At 56.6% G+C, this 14,466-nt stretch overlaps 1 protein-coding gene across 4 annotated transcripts; it reads left to right on the top strand.

The window, feature by feature from the left end:
* The first annotated feature begins 1,922 nt into the window (after positions 1-1,922).
* Positions 1,923-13,726, top strand: GFI1B (growth factor independent 1B transcriptional repressor). Of its 4 annotated transcripts, none has more exons than XM_040632116.1 (7): positions 1,923-2,502; positions 8,979-9,097; positions 9,527-9,664; positions 10,115-10,377; positions 10,926-11,099; positions 12,090-12,354; positions 12,915-13,726. In XM_040632116.1, the coding sequence occupies exons 2-7, from the start codon at positions 8,998-9,000 to the stop codon at positions 13,091-13,093; spliced, it is 1,119 nt and encodes a 372-aa protein (XP_040488050.1). In that variant the 5' UTR covers positions 1,923-2,502; positions 8,979-8,997; the 3' UTR covers positions 13,094-13,726. The 4 variants fall into 4 exon arrangements, with proteins under 4 accessions (XP_040488050.1, XP_040488051.1, XP_008696890.1 ...); XM_040632117.1 differs by having other exon boundaries at positions 1,951-2,502; positions 12,189-12,354; XM_008698668.2 differs by having other exon boundaries at positions 1,981-2,502; positions 10,962-11,099.
* Positions 13,727-14,466: the final 740 nt, after the last annotated feature.

Genomic DNA, 14,466 nt, shown 5'->3' on the forward strand with positions numbered 1-14,466 from the left:
AATTTCAGGGTACTCCATCCCACCTGCTAGACCAGGACGGCACTCACGATGGCTCCCATCTGGCTCTTGTTGGAAACCCCAGCATCGGGTACCTAGCAGGCACTCAATAAACAAGTATTAGCTGAGAGAGTTAGAGACTGAATGTTTTTATCCCCCCAAATTCATGTGGAAACCCTAGCCCCCAGTGTGATGGTATTTGGAGGTGAGGCCTTTGGGAGGTAATTACGTTAGATGAAGTCATGAGGGTGGGGTCCCCAGGATGGAATGAATGTCCTTATATGAAAAGGAAAAGAATCCAGAGCTTGAGTTCTCTCTCTCTCTCTTGCTCTCCCTCCATCCCTCACTCCGTCCCTCCCTCCCTCCCTCCCTCCCTCTCCATCTGCTTCTCTCCCAAGTGAGGACTCAGCAGGGAGGCAGCGGGCTACAAATCAAGAAACTCGTCCTCAGCAGAAGCAGAATCTGCCAGCACCTTGACCTTGGTCTCCCTGCAAGAAATGTTGTCAAAGTCCCCTGGCGTGCGGTATTCGGTTATGGCAGCCTGAGACGACTAAGACAGGGAGGAAGGCAGGGGGCAGAGGGGAGAAGGACGCTGGAACAGGACATGTACCAGTACTAACTGGATTAAATGAATGAATGAACGGGCACAAGGATGCTGCAGTGATTTCGCCCTTGGGAAAGGCTAAATGAAGGCACTTCTTCTCCGGGGCTGCCTACTAAGGGGAGTGGTGTTGGAGGGGACCCCAGGGCTGGGAGGTTTCAGGCTGCCAGGGCCTACCTGCTACAGCATAGCGGCTCCAGGCCGCAAAGTCTGGAGGCCTGGACACTGCCTCCCGCAAAGGGGTCCCCGTGGCTCCAGAGAAGGCCCGCTTTCACTGCCAGGCTGGGGACCTGGTCTAGCAAGGGAGTCCCTGCATCGGTTACTAAAGGAGGAAGATAAAGACCCGAAGTGGGATCACAACCCTGGAGCAGCCTGTACCCAATAGGGCAGCTTTACCCCAACCACGCTATTCCCCAAATGAAGAAAGTGGTTGTTAAGGCAAACCATGAAAAGCCGAAATACTGTTACATATGTTCATCAAAGCCGCAAGATAATCTGGGAGGTACTTGAGGAAGATAACAGCCAGTGGAAAAAGAAAGACCCGAGAAGCAAGACGTGGATGTGCCTGCATAATGGAGGGAGAATGGGAAGAAATGGGAATTTTTTCTTAATGTCCTTGGGTTCTGAGTTTTCTGCATAATGATAAAGAGTTCCGGTTGGCTGTTGGCAATGTGGAAGATCCAAAGAATATTCCAGATGTTCCCACACTCTCACCACCAAGGGGAGTCCAAGGGCCGAGGGCCGAGGGCTGAGGGCGATGGTCGATGGTCGGGACCCACGCCCCAGCATCGCGCAAGCCCCGCCCACCTCCAGGCTGGGCCCGGCCCCGCAGAGGAGCCTCGCCCGAAGCCCCCTTTCTCCTCGTGTCGGCCCGGACCTGCAGTTTAAGTTGGGGCTTCCGGTCGCCAAACTTGTTTTCTTGATGAGGGAAACATAATCTCTCCAGCGCCGGGCCGCAAGAGCATGCAAATCACCCTAACAGTGCTCTGTTCTGTGAGTTCTCCTCTCATGCAAATCCCCCTGAAATAAATCAGGCTTGAGGGGCAAAGGAGGGGAAAGGTGGGGTGTCGGGGATGGGGCTCCGTGCCAAGTGGGATGTGATGTCCGATCCTGGCTGTGCCAGTTTACCCCGTGACCGACCGCGGGCCTCCCGCCGCCCCCGTCTCCTCTGCGGCCGCCAGATGGCGGCACACGCAGGGCCTGGGACGCGAGTGCACCTGCCGCGGGCCTGAGTGCACTGAGGGCTTGCGGACGCTGGGAAGCACCTGGGCACGTCTTCTGGGGTCAAGGCTGGGGAAGCGTGAATTCGGCTCTTCTTCTCAAAGGTCATCTCTGCAAGAACGAGAGGGACCTCTCTAAGAGCGGTCTGCAGTGGCTTTGAAGCAGAGTGCCCCTGGCTCGGGACAGACCGAGACAGACAGACACAGAGACAGAGGAAGGAAGGAAAGACTAAAGAAAGTTATGAGTTATGCAAAATCAGGTATACAAGTGTTTTGTTTTAAGTTTATAAACAGACTGATTTAGCCCGTCCTTTCTCTTCCAGGAGGCGTTAGTTAGAATGTCCGGGCACAGAGCGTGGCACCCAGGGTGGAGGGCTGGCAGGAGCCTGAAGTGGGAGCCCCGGGAAGCTTTGATAAGCAAATGCAGCCCAGCACTCGGGCGCTCTCTATTGGCTGTTTCTTCACCGCCAGATTTTGACACAAATAATCAGATTGAAAATCAAGGAGGGGAACAGAAGAGGAAAAAAAAAAAAACCAGAGAGAGTGAGAGAGAGAAAAAAAAGGAGAAGTATCTATTTGAGCAGAGAGTCCGAGGTTGACAGAGTGGAGCTGATCCCCAGAGGCTGGGAGGTTCCCACCAAGACCAAGACGGCGTCCAGGACCAGACGGCGGAGCTGGGGACAGGTGAGTGCTGTCATCCCAGCTTCTTCTTCTTAAATTTGCATGTCTGACTTAGATTGTTTCCAGGCAGGTCAGCCGGGCCCTTTGGCAGTTACAGGAAGAGTAAGGTGGACTGGGATATCTCTTCCACAGGATGCAGCTTTCAGCCCTTGAACCCAGCGGAGAGGAGGTGGTGGGAGGCAGAGCCCTATAGGAGTTCCGCCCTCCGGCAACTGTGCATAAACGGCCTTTCTAAAACCGGGTCGGGTCTGATGGGGATCACCTGTGTGTGCGAGGTCATACCTGCAACCCCAGCTCTCCCAGGGACCTGGGCAGAGCGTGGGGTGACACTCATTCACGCCCCTGGCTTAGTGTGGTCCTGTCCCCCCATCACCCTGAGCTTGTCTATAAAATCGGAGTGAAATTGAGAGACGTCGGAGGGAAGTTCTACCCCCAGCATCCCACACTCCCCAGTGCCCTTCACCCAAGTCCCTGGGGCACTTTGAGAGTGAGTGCCCTCCCATCCAGAGCCCCGTGAGGGGAGAAGGGAAAATGCGTTGTCCACCACCCCCAGCCCCCAGCCTCCAGAAACAAGAGGGCTGCAGAAGGGCAGGTGGGATCTCAGTCTTTTCTACCTAATTAAAAAAAAAAAAAAAGGCCAAGTTGAGAATCTGGGCATCTGGGGCGAGGTGCCCGCTCTAAAGTAAGGCTTGTTAAAGGGGGGGGGGGTCTATAGAATAGCCACGGGTACCTGCTTGTGTACGTTTTTCTGCGGGGAAGGTCTGCATCTTTCATGAGTTTCCTGGAGAGGGCAAATTAATTTGCAGGCTCCGGACCTGGATCTCGCTAAGCCACGCCTGCCCACGGGGGCTCACACCTCCTGAATAGTTCTCAGGAGGCAATGAACGGGTAGAAGATGCCAGTCTTAGTGAGGTGGCGAGTTTCTTGTCTTCCGAGGTGGTGCCCAAGGGACTCTTTAAATAAGGAGATGTGTGAGGTGTCTTCCGACAAGAGTGCGGTCCTGTAGATTGGGGGGTCGGTATGCGGGTTTCCCTGCGGAAGGTGCCTGGGGAGCACCAGAAAGCCGTATCTGCCTTGGCTTTGATGCATGGAGTTACTCAAAACTGGTGCAGAACATTTTCTCGAGGTTTTCGGGAGGGTGGGTGAGGTTGGGGTCCTCTTGGAAGCCGCAAGGACTCCTGAAGGTTCTGGGACCTGATCGCCCCTGGGAAAACAGCCTGACCACGTATGATCTCGTCCCCTCTCAGAAACAATAGAAAACCTTACCCCTCCTTAAATTAGAGGGAGTTTTTTTTTTTTGTTCATTTGTTTTCGGGAATTCAAACCAATGGGAGCTGCTCCAATTCAGAAATGTTCAGGAAATGTTTTGTTCACTCATTTTTTTTTAAGATTTTATTTATTTATTCGACAGAGATAGAGACAGCCAGCGAGAGAGGGACCACAAGCAGGGGGAGTGGGAGAGGAAGAAGCAGGCTTACAGCGGAAGAGCCCGACGTGGGGCTCAATCCCGTAACGCCGGGATCACGCCCTGAGCAGAAGGCAGATGCCCAACCGCTGCGCCACTGGTTCACTCATTTTTTATTGTAGCAAAATACACATGACAAGAAAGTGACCACTTTAATCATTTTCAAGCGTGCACTTCTGTAGCGTGAAAACGCACTTACAATGTTGGGCAACCGTCACCACCATCCATCTCCAGAACTCTCTTTATCTTCTCAAACTGAAACTCTGTCCCCATTGAACACGAACTCCCCTCCCTGTCCCGTCCCCCGGCCCTTGGCTCTCACCGCTGTCCTTTCTGTCTCTATGAATCTGACTTCCCTGGGGACCTCATAGAAGCGGAGAGTCCTACAGCATTCTTCTGTTTGTGCCTGGCTCCTTTTGCTTACATGGTGTCCTCAAGATTCATCCATATCGTGCCATGAGCCAGCACCTCCTTCCTTTTTCCAGACTGAATAACAACCCATCGTATGGATACGCCATGTTTGGTTTCTCCACCGTCCGCTGATGGGCCTCAGGTTGCGTCCTTCTTTTGGTGATTGTGGGTCATGCAGCTGTGAATTTGGGTGTTCAAATATGTCTGAGCCCCTGCCTTCAATTCTTTTGGGGGTAAACTCAGAAGTCGATTCACTCACTTGTGACATTGCAGTCTCTGAACTCAGGAGGAGACATTTGAGAACTGCTTGCACATTTCGAATAAAAATAATGACCCCTTTCTGCCGGGGCCCCTAACGTGAAACAGGCCCATTTCCCCTAACTGCTACATGGAAAGGGTTTTTTCAGTTTGTTTGTTTGCTTGAGTCACGTCTTAAACATAAAGGAAGTCCAAAGGGTCCTCTGTCACGGACTCTGAGAAACAACGGAGTCTTACCCAACCCTCCCAAAAAGGGAACCCGAGTGATGAGGTTCTTAGTCAAGGTAGGTCAGTCCCGCGCTCAAGGTCAACAAACCGTGCATGGGATTTTGGAGCAAAAGGGAAGTTTAGAAATCTCTTAGTCCAACGGTCCCTTTTGAGAGATAGGAAAACCAAGCCCTAGGTTGGAGGCTGACGTGGTCAAGCTCAAGGTCACAAAATCAGACTCAGCCCCACGGGAGGCCGTGGCGGGGCCTCGTTGTACGGAAGTCACCAGGCTGCGGCTCCATGTCCACCTGGACGTGGGGGTGCGGGGCCGAGATTCTGACTCGGGGTCAGGGCACCCTCCATCGGGATGGACGGTTTTGGAAGAGATGTTAACAGCAAGTCTCTTTCCGGAGGCCGATACCATCGAGGCCTCTGTTTCATGAAGAAATCTTAGGGTTCTTTCACAATCTCTGCTCTGAGCTCTTTCTCAGAACGGTTCGTGTGAATCAGAACGGTGTGGTTGTTGATTAACTGCAGTATAGGTGATTGGTTCCTGTTTTTTTTTTTTTTTCACTGTGCTAACAGGGGCCAAAAGGAAGCTCTCCTGGTGTGTCTGGCCCCCACAGGGAGCTTGAAGGCTGGGCCATGGGGTTGGCTGTGCCACTCAGCCGGGCTTGGTGGAGGGAACATTCTAGGGTGGGAGGGAGGGGGACACTGGGGCACTGGGGGCTCTGAGGGGATCCCGAGAGTAGGCCCTGAGTGTTGCCTTCCTCCAGGCAGGGACCCCGGAAGCTGGGACCCCTTGCTCATGAACTTGTGTTGTCCTGACGCCTAACCAGTTGACCTCTATGGTATCCTCAGGCTCTGAGACCAAGGGAACACCATAGCTTATAGCTTCCTGAAGGAGGTCTTTCTTTCCACTCAGAACTCTCCAGGAATCCATGTGGAGCTTCTGGGTTCTAGAAAAGACAGAGATCAAAGGAATTTGATCTCTCCATCATCTTGCCCCACCAACCAGCCTTCTCTCTCTGCCCCGGGCAGGCCGTCTTCATGGGTGTCCGGGAAGACCATAGGTGCCGATGGGCAGAGCCCTGGGCCAGGAGTCAAGTCCCAGCAGGACAGGAGCGCGGGGTCTGGATGAGCCACTTTCCTCCCTCAGCCTCAGTTCCCCCTGTAAGCCTGGAAGACAATCACTGCTTCCCTTGCCCTCAGTGGGTATCAGTTCCGTGGCATAACGCACACCAGGGAGCTTTAGACACCTCCCTTAGCATGTCTGCGCACTTCCCTCCGCACCAAGTGCCCACCCCGTGGTCTGACAGTCGAGAGTCTAGAGGCCTGGGGGACAGCCTGGGATCTGCCTGGGATCAGGAGCCAGTCTCCAAGCCTCGTTTCTCCTCCGTGAAATGGGGCAGTAGCCACTCAGCTCCCAGGTCCGAACTCACGGAGCTAAGGCTACGCAGATCCTGGCTACAAGAAGGATCTCCTGGCATTCCAGCAGTTTTATGCCTACCTTTGGTTCTCTTTGGCTTACTGCTAAAATACTATGTAAAAAATAGTAGATCATCTTTGGATAGAGAGACCGTGGCCCTCGGAGGCTCCCCCAGAACAAGAGACAAAACAACGCAGTCCCCGCCTCCCCTGGCGTGTGTGGGTCTCTGGCTCTGCCCAGGGTCTGGCCTCCCCAGGGGATTCCTGGAGCCAAGAGTTAGAAGGGGGAAGGAAGGGGGGTGAGGGGAGCCCTGGGGGAGGGGGAGCAGGCAGAGGAAGACTGCCCCTGGCAGATAAGGCCACCGTGGGCTTCCCGACAAGCCTGGGGGAGACAGCAGGACAGGCAAGCCTTGGGAGGGCAAAATCTGACAGCTGGACTGGACCCCAGAGCCTTCCAGTCCCACCTCTTCATTTCAGATCCCAGAGGGGAAGGGCCTGGAGCAAGTCCCTGCTCCTGGTCCCAGGCTCATCCCTGTCCTCAGAGCGAACCTGCTTTGGGGGGGGGGGGGTCCTGGGGATGGAACCACACAGGACAGGACGTGGGCTGTGCCTGCCTCCCTGAAGTTTCTTCTCCTGCGGGCTGTGATGCCACCACCTGCTCGGTGCTCCTGCAGCCCCAGCACTACACCGAGCACTTTGCACGCTTGTTTGTAATAGAGGTCCTTTCTGCTCCAGCAATCGCAGGAAGGTGGCTTGCGGTCCCCATTTAGCAGATCTGGACACTGAGGCCTACAGTGGGGAGGGCGGGACCTAGGATTGCCCAGGGTGGAGTGGCCTCACCAGACTCCTGATGCCCTGGGGGCTCTGGGGAGGGGCAGACAGGCCTGGGTCCAGCTGGGGTTCCCTCTCCTGCCTGGCTTGGGGTCACGCCTGGGGGAAGGGGTGACTCCCTGGGCCTGCTGCAAAGGCAGGGCTCCAAGCTGCCCTCTCTAATCTCCCTCCTCCCAGCCGGCTCCTCGCCTTGGCCTTATCACCCAACCCTGGCTGTTGTTGGAGCAGCTGTAATCCCTTTCCCGCGCTTGGCCCTATCGTCCCTGCAGCCCCGCGTGGTGGCTGGCCTGGGGAAGGGGCTCCTGCTCCGAGGCCTGGAAATGGGACCTGCAGAGGAGCCGCCGGGAATGGCATTGGCGAAGTATTTCCTGTGCTCCTGCCTGGGGATGGCCTAGGGGTGGGGTGGAGAGAGGACCACTCAGATGTTCTCTGTCTCCCAGGAGCCCTCAGGGGAGCCTCACCGGCTGAGCACAAGGATGGGAAACATCTGGAGAGGGGGCAGGAGATGCTCTCCTCATGCGAAGCCAGGAGTGTTGAGGTGTTCTGGCTGGCTCTGCCATGCCCCGACCCCTGCCCAGGACCAAGTGCAGGGCCCTTTCCTGATTTGGTCCTCCGTGTCTTCCCCCACCCCCTGACCGGTGGGTTCGGTGACGATGCAACTGAGCTGGGCTGCCCACTGCTTAGTTCTTACAGTTGGTGGACATTGGCTTTTTCCTCCACGTGCACAAATGCCCTCTGGCTTCCCAGTGGGGTGGCATGGGGGTCCTCTCGGACCTTGAGCCCCACACGCAACTCCAACCCCCCCTTCACCCCACTCAGAGACAGAGAGAGAAGGTTCCTCCGTCTCTGGGCACCGGACTCCGGGCTGGGGCCACGGACAAGGGGCAGCCCTGCTCTGGGAACATCTGTGCCGCAGTAACGTGGCTTTGCCATCGAGGTGCCCCCCATTGTTGCAACCTGCTCCCCACCCCCCACCATGATAAGAACTGAGCACATATGATGCACTCACTGGCACCAACAGCCTGGACGCTGCACCTTCCAAAAAAGGGAGTAGGCCCAGAGAGGTGAAGCGTCTGCCCCAAAGTGCACAGCGGGTGAGCTGGGATTTGAAGTGAGCGTCTGACTCCAAGACCTGAGCTCAGACCACCCCTTCCATGGCCTCCGAATGCAGATCCCACAGGGGCACAAAAGCAGTTCTCAGGATGCGGGGTCAGGAGTGTGTCACATTTGGAGACACCCCTGTCCTTTCTTCTCTGCTCCCGGTGCGACTCAGGGCATGTGGGCCGGAGCAGACTGACCCTGGGGGTTTTCTAGAAGGTGGGTGTATTAATTTCCCAGCAAGGGAGCAGTGGGGGGAGGTTAGGGTTTGTAGCCACTGTGGCAAACTACCAGAAACCAGGTGGCTTAAAACAACACAGAATTTATTCGTTCAAGGTTCTGGAATCTAGAGATCCAAAATCAAGGTGCCTGCAGGGTCAGTTCCTTCTGGAGGCTCGGGGGGGAGGGGGTCTGCCATGTGCCTCTCTCCTGGCTTCTGGGGGAGCCAGCGATCCTCAGTGCCCCCTCCCATCTCTGCTCCCACCTCTGGACGGTGTCCTCCCTGCGTGTCTGTGTCTGTGCGCCCAAAGTTTTCTCTTCTTATAAGAACCCTAGACCTAGTGGACTTGGTGTCCAGCCTAACTCAGTATGACCTCATCTTGGTTGGTTAAATCTGCAAAGACCCTATTTCCACAGAAGGTCACATTCACAGGTTCTGGGTAGACATGAACTTCTGGGGGACACCATTCGACTCAGGACAGTGGATTCTGATGGAATCTAAAATACAGAGGCTGCTGTCCTCTTGCCCTTCCTAACTGTTCTCTCCCTCTCCCCTCGCAAGTGTGGGGCACACGCTTACCATGCCGCGCTCCTTCCTGGTGAAGAGCAAGAAGGCTCACACCTACCACCAGCCCCGCATCCAGGAAGATGACCCGGTCTGGCCTCCTGCCCTTAGCCCCGGTGAGTCAGAGCTCCCCTTCAGCACCCATCCAGGGCTCCCTGCCCCCGGTGTTGGGGATGCACGGTATCCCTTCTGTAAGCAGAAGCTCAGTATATGTTGGGTGAACGAATGAATGAATGCACCCATCTCTTCTGACCCCTTGGATGATGGGAGCATCAGGACTGGAGCTGGTCCTCAGCAGCCGACATGTGGGTCCTAACCAGACTCAGAAAAGATCTAGGGCTAGGGTCGGGCCCTCCAAAAACTAACACTGGTCCAGGAGTTCTCCTGGGTGGGTGAGGGGGTTCCTTTCGGCCTCCACCCTGCTCCCGCCATCCTGGGCAGGGCCCATGCATGCGAGCAGCTGGGGACAGCAGCAAGTGCGTCTCTGGGTCCCCATCCTCCTAGGAGCTGTAGCTGATGTCTCTGATGATCTTGTCTCCCCACAGGGGCCAGGGACCAGGTCCTGAGCAATGATCCTGTCCTCAGCACCCTGTTCCCAAACCAGTGCCTGACCTGGACTGACCTCAAACGGGAGCCAGAGCTGGACCTGGACCAGAGCCTGAGCAGGACGGCCCTGGTGCCAGGTACCCAGGCCGGAACCCCTGGCCATCCCCCACCAGCCAGTGCGAGTGGAATGAAGGGTGGATGGGCTCATGGAAGCAGGGATCCTTGGAGCTGTGGAGTCAGGAAAGATCAACAAGGCCATCTAGATACAATCTGAGCTCTCCAGCTTCTCCTTGGGCCCCTCTAGGACGGGGAGCTCACTCCCAGATGAGAGCTTCTATGTGGCGGGTCAGAAGAAGCAGGTGGGCAGGCCGATGCGGTGGGTGAGGTGGGCGCTCTGTTGGTGCTGGGGGCCTGTTTCTGGGCTGAGAAGCCGAGAAGCCACAATGAAGACCCAGACCCTCCCCCACAGTAAATATTTTGGGCTACACACCACAACCCTCAGCAGGAGGTCTCTAGGTGGAGAGTGGTGGGCGCGGTGCCCTAGTTATCAATGAGTCCCCACCAGACGTGTGTCCCACTCTCCACAGAGGGCCCTGCTGTCATGCCCCGATCCCAGGACCGGGACTCCAGCTCACCCCCGTTCTACAAGCCCAGCTTCTCCTGGGATGCCCTGGCCTCGTCCTACGGCCACAGCTACCGGCAGGCCCCCTCCACCATGCAGTCTGCCTTCCTCGAGCGCTCCGTCAGCCTCTACGGCAGCCCTCTGGTGCCCAGCACTGAGCCGCCCCTGGACTTCAGCCTCCGCTGCTCCCCAGGCATGGATGCATATCGCTGCATCAGGTGCAACAAGGTGGGCAGCTGGGGCGTGGGTGGGCTCACGGGCCCTGCCCTGCGTCCCCTCTCTGTTCCCTGGCCGCTGGCTGCTCCCTGTGCTGTGAATCTTGGGTCGTCTGGTGGGGTCGAGGGTTTAGAATGTTCGTCCTCACCATGGTTTGTTGAACCCCGGCTGTGTGCTAGCCCCGTGCAAAGCACTGGACATGCTTGAACCCTAGGAAGTGGACAAAAGGCTCAGGGGGGTTGAGTCATTGGCCCAAGAGCACACAGCAAGTAGACGTCAGTGCCAGCATGCAAACGTGGCTCTGGCAAATTCCTGGCTCTTCACCACTGGGCTATTCAGTCTCTAGCCAGGGCCAGGAGGGGCCTTTTACATGCTCCCACGGCCCCCATTTTCTAGACGGGAAACCAAGCCACAGAGAGGGAAATTGACCTTCCCAGGACACACAGCAAAGGCCAGCGGAATCGGCACTCCCGTGCTTCTCCTGCTTTATGCCCATCTGTGCCTGGACGTGGAGGGGTGGGGGTGGCCTTGGGACCCCAGGCCCATCTCCCTCTCCGCAGCTCCCGGTGGCCTCACGCTCTGCACCCTGCCTGCAGGTGTTCTCCACCCCACACGGGCTCGAAGTCCATGTTCGCCGCTCCCACAGTGGGACCCGGCCCTTCGCCTGTGACGTCTGTGGCAAAACCTTCGGCCACGCCGTGAGCCTGGAACAGCACACACACGTCCACTCCCAGGTGGGCAGCTGGCCGAGCCCAGGACCCCCTCCTCCCACTCCTGCTCTGTGCCTCCCGCAGGAAACCTAGGGGCTATGGCTGGGTCTCTCGCCCTGCCCCTGAGGGTGACACAGATTGAGGTCCTTTACTCCCTCATCTGGGTCCCCAAAACCCTCTTTTTAGAATTGTTATATAATACATACTTTAATGTGTTTTGATAACGAATATTTGTGGTTTAGTGCTAGTTACGTTATAGTTTTCCCGACACCCCTCCCACCCCGGATGGACCGAATCAGCTTCGTGTGCCGTTGGGAGAGGCTCCTAGCCCGGTGGAATTTGGGGGGCAGAGAGTGGTCTCTGATGCTCAGAGATGATCCTGCCGTCCGTGTGTCAGGACAGGCGTCCTCAGCTTTGAGGCTCTCGACATTTAGAATCTTGGGGTCAGGCTTAAGTGATCATCTTGTCCCACTTAGCTCTTCTTGAATATTCCGTTCCAGGGAAAGTACCCGAAATGACCCACGGTGCTAACACCAGAGTCAGTAAAAGCTGAGGTGGGAGAGCAGGATCTGGTCGTGAGAACTTTCAATGGTGAGCTCACGCCATGTGCCAGTTACTGCCGGCTCGGCTCTCTACCCTGTGAGCTCATTACTGCTGTTCTCACGTACAGATGAGGAAACTGAGTCTCGAGAGGTTAAATGACTTGTCTAAAGTCACGTGGCTTCTACGGGGCAGAAGCCAAAATCGGGCCCCAAAAATACAGACTCTTAACCAAAGCACTGGGAAGCTGATGATCATGCCCCAGATCAGTCGATCGATCAGTCAGTCAACAAACGCGTGTTGAGGCTTACTTCGACTGGGGTACTGTGAAGGTTACAGGGAAAACCCCACAGGAGGCATCTCATGCCCCATGCCTCAGCCCCACCTTGGGGTGCAGAAATGGGGGCCTCTGGGTCCTGCTCCTCCGGGACCCGTTCTCGAGGCCGCCCCCCCAACGAGTGTCCTGTTCCTCAGGGGATCCCGGCAGGGCCTGGTCCTGCGCCCAGCGTGGCAGTCCCGGGTCTCGAGGCCCCGCCCGCGCCTGACCCCCCGGGGCCTCGTTTCCTCCGGCAGGAGCGCAGCTTCGAGTGCCGGATGTGCGGCAAAGCCTTCAAGCGCTCGTCCACCCTGTCCACACATCTGCTCATCCACTCGGACACGAGGCCCTACCCCTGCCAGTTCTGCGGCAAGCGCTTCCACCAGAAGTCGGACATGAAGAAGCACACCTACATCCACACGGGTGAGGCGCTCCGCCCCCCCCCCCATCTGGACCCGGGGTTCCCCGGCCACGCCCGCACGGGCCCAAGCAGAGCCGCTCCCCGCACCCCTCCCTCCCACTGCTAAAAGGTCCCAACGTGGGCTTCGGACAGGGGTGGGGTCCCGTTACAAAGAGAGGGGCGCTCCCCTCCACGCGGAGAGCTGGACGCACTGTGACTTAAGTACACACTTAATGCGTAGGAAAAACACCGGGAAGGAAAGAGCCCAAGTGTGATCTCTGGGTGGAAGTGAGACTAGCAGGTGGATTTGTCGCTCATTCATTCCTCCAATCGTTGGCTGGTGACTGAGTGCCTCTTTCGCACCAGGTGCTCGGCCCGTTGGTACACAGCATGGACCCAGTTGCGTCGGACCAGGGTGCAACCCCAGGGGGCGTTGTTTTCCTGTCCCCCTTTTGTAGTTCTTTCCCAAAGTGCATGTAGGCTGGCCGCGAGATAACACACAGCAGAGTTTACAAACAGATGCAGGGCAGTGGGTGGCGGGTCTGGCCCGGACAGCCCTGACCCGGTCCTTGCTGCCCCACAGGTGAGAAGCCACACAAGTGCCAGGTGTGCGGGAAGGCCTTCAGCCAGAGCTCCAACCTCATCACCCACAGCCGGAAGCACACCGGCTTCAAGCCCTTCAGCTGTGAGCTGTGCACCAAGGGGTTCCAGCGCAAGGTGGACCTACGGAGGCACCGCGAGAGCCAACACAGTCTCAAGTGAGGCTGCCCCTGCCCCGGGCTCCCAGCCAGCCTGCCCTGAGGTCCCGGGACCCAGAGCGAGGCCAGCCTCCTGCATCCAGATGCCCTGTCTCCGAGTCAGCACTGGGCAGGAATCTTTCCGCTTGTTTGGAGACTCACGAAATTGCTGTGTGACTTCGAGCAAGTTGCTTTCCCTCTCTGGACCAATATTTTCCTGCTGTAAAATATAGGACCTGGGCTGGGTCTTTGTGAGCTGAAGTTGTTTAGAGGTCTAAGAGCTTGGGCGCCTTCCCTAGGGCAGAGCCCAGAAAGCCAGCATAGCCCCCTGTGCACAGGTATGCCAAGAATAGTCCAGAACTGGAATCCACAGAGAAGTCCTCCCCCTCTGCCTGCTGCCTACTGTGCTAGGATCCGGTTTTCAGTGGGTCTCCTTCCAGCTGCCACGGATGGCCAGAGCTGCCTCCTGCCCCAGTGGGAGGCCTAAGACCCCTCTGCTTCAGCTAGATGTGCTGGCCGGCCCCCACTTCTGACTGGCACGCAGCTGGCCACGGAGGTTCCGGCTCTGCTTTCGGACCATGGGGCTGGAGAAGCAAGCAGTCACTGCTATCAAGAGCCTGTTCCTCTCAACTGCTGTAAATAAAAACAAAAACACAGATTTATTTACATTTGACAGTGTTTATTAAGTGCCCCCTGGGTGCGGGTTAGGCTTTGGGAAGGGATAGTAGGGAGCTTCAAAAGGCAGAGAAAGCTGGGGCACCTGGCTGGCTCAGTCAGTAGAGCACACGACCCTTGATCTCAGGGTTGTAAATTCGAGCCCCACGTTGGGTGTAGAAATTACTAAAAAAAAATTGAAAACTAAAAAAAAAAAAAAAGTCAGAGAAAGCTCTGGAGTTGCTGACAGATGGGTTGGGAGAGGTGGACTCAGTCCAAACTGGTAAGTGCTGGAACAGAAGGGAAAGAGCCCCTTGCAGCCAGACGATGGGGAAGGCATGTTCCTGCAGCGGGGGACGGTATCGTTCTTCGCTGGCCCCTGCAACAAACTGCCATAAGGTTAGCGGCTGAAAACAGTGCCACTTATCTTTGTACAGTTCTGAAGGTCAGAAACCCAAAACGAGTCCTCCGGAGCCGAACGCAGGGTGTCGGCAGGGCTGCGTTCCTGCCGGGGCCTCCAGGGTTCGTCCGTCTCCAAAGCAGGCGGCTCTGACCTCTGCTTCCATCACCCGCCTCGTTCTTCTGCCTGACCTTCTTGCCTTCCTCTTGGAAGGACCCCTGTAATCCCACGGGGCTCACCTGGACAGTCCAGGGCAGTCTTCCCATCTCAAGGTTCTTGATGTAGCCCCCAAGGATGACATCCATGTCCTAATCCCCAGAGCCTTATGTGGCCAAAGGGACTTT

The sequence above is a fragment of the Ursus maritimus genome, unplaced genomic scaffold, assembly GCF_017311325.1.
Source record: "Ursus maritimus isolate PB19 unplaced genomic scaffold, ASM1731132v1 scaffold_17, whole genome shotgun sequence".
Taxonomy (NCBI): Eukaryota; Metazoa; Chordata; class Mammalia; order Carnivora; family Ursidae; genus Ursus; species Ursus maritimus.

Bases quoted from the DNA above. Each gene is read 5' to 3' on its own strand.
- GFI1B (XM_040632116.1), top strand. From the start codon at position 8,998: ATGCCGCGCTCCTTCCTGGTGAAGAGCAAGAAGGCTCACACCTACCAC. The intron at 9,098-9,526 runs GTGAGTCAGAGC...GTCTCCCCACAG, and splicing joins GCCTCCTGCCCTTAGCCCCG to GGGCCAGGGACCAGGTCCTG. The intron at 10,378-10,925 runs GTGGGCAGCTGG...CCCTCTCCGCAG, and splicing joins GCTGCATCAGGTGCAACAAG to CTCCCGGTGGCCTCACGCTC.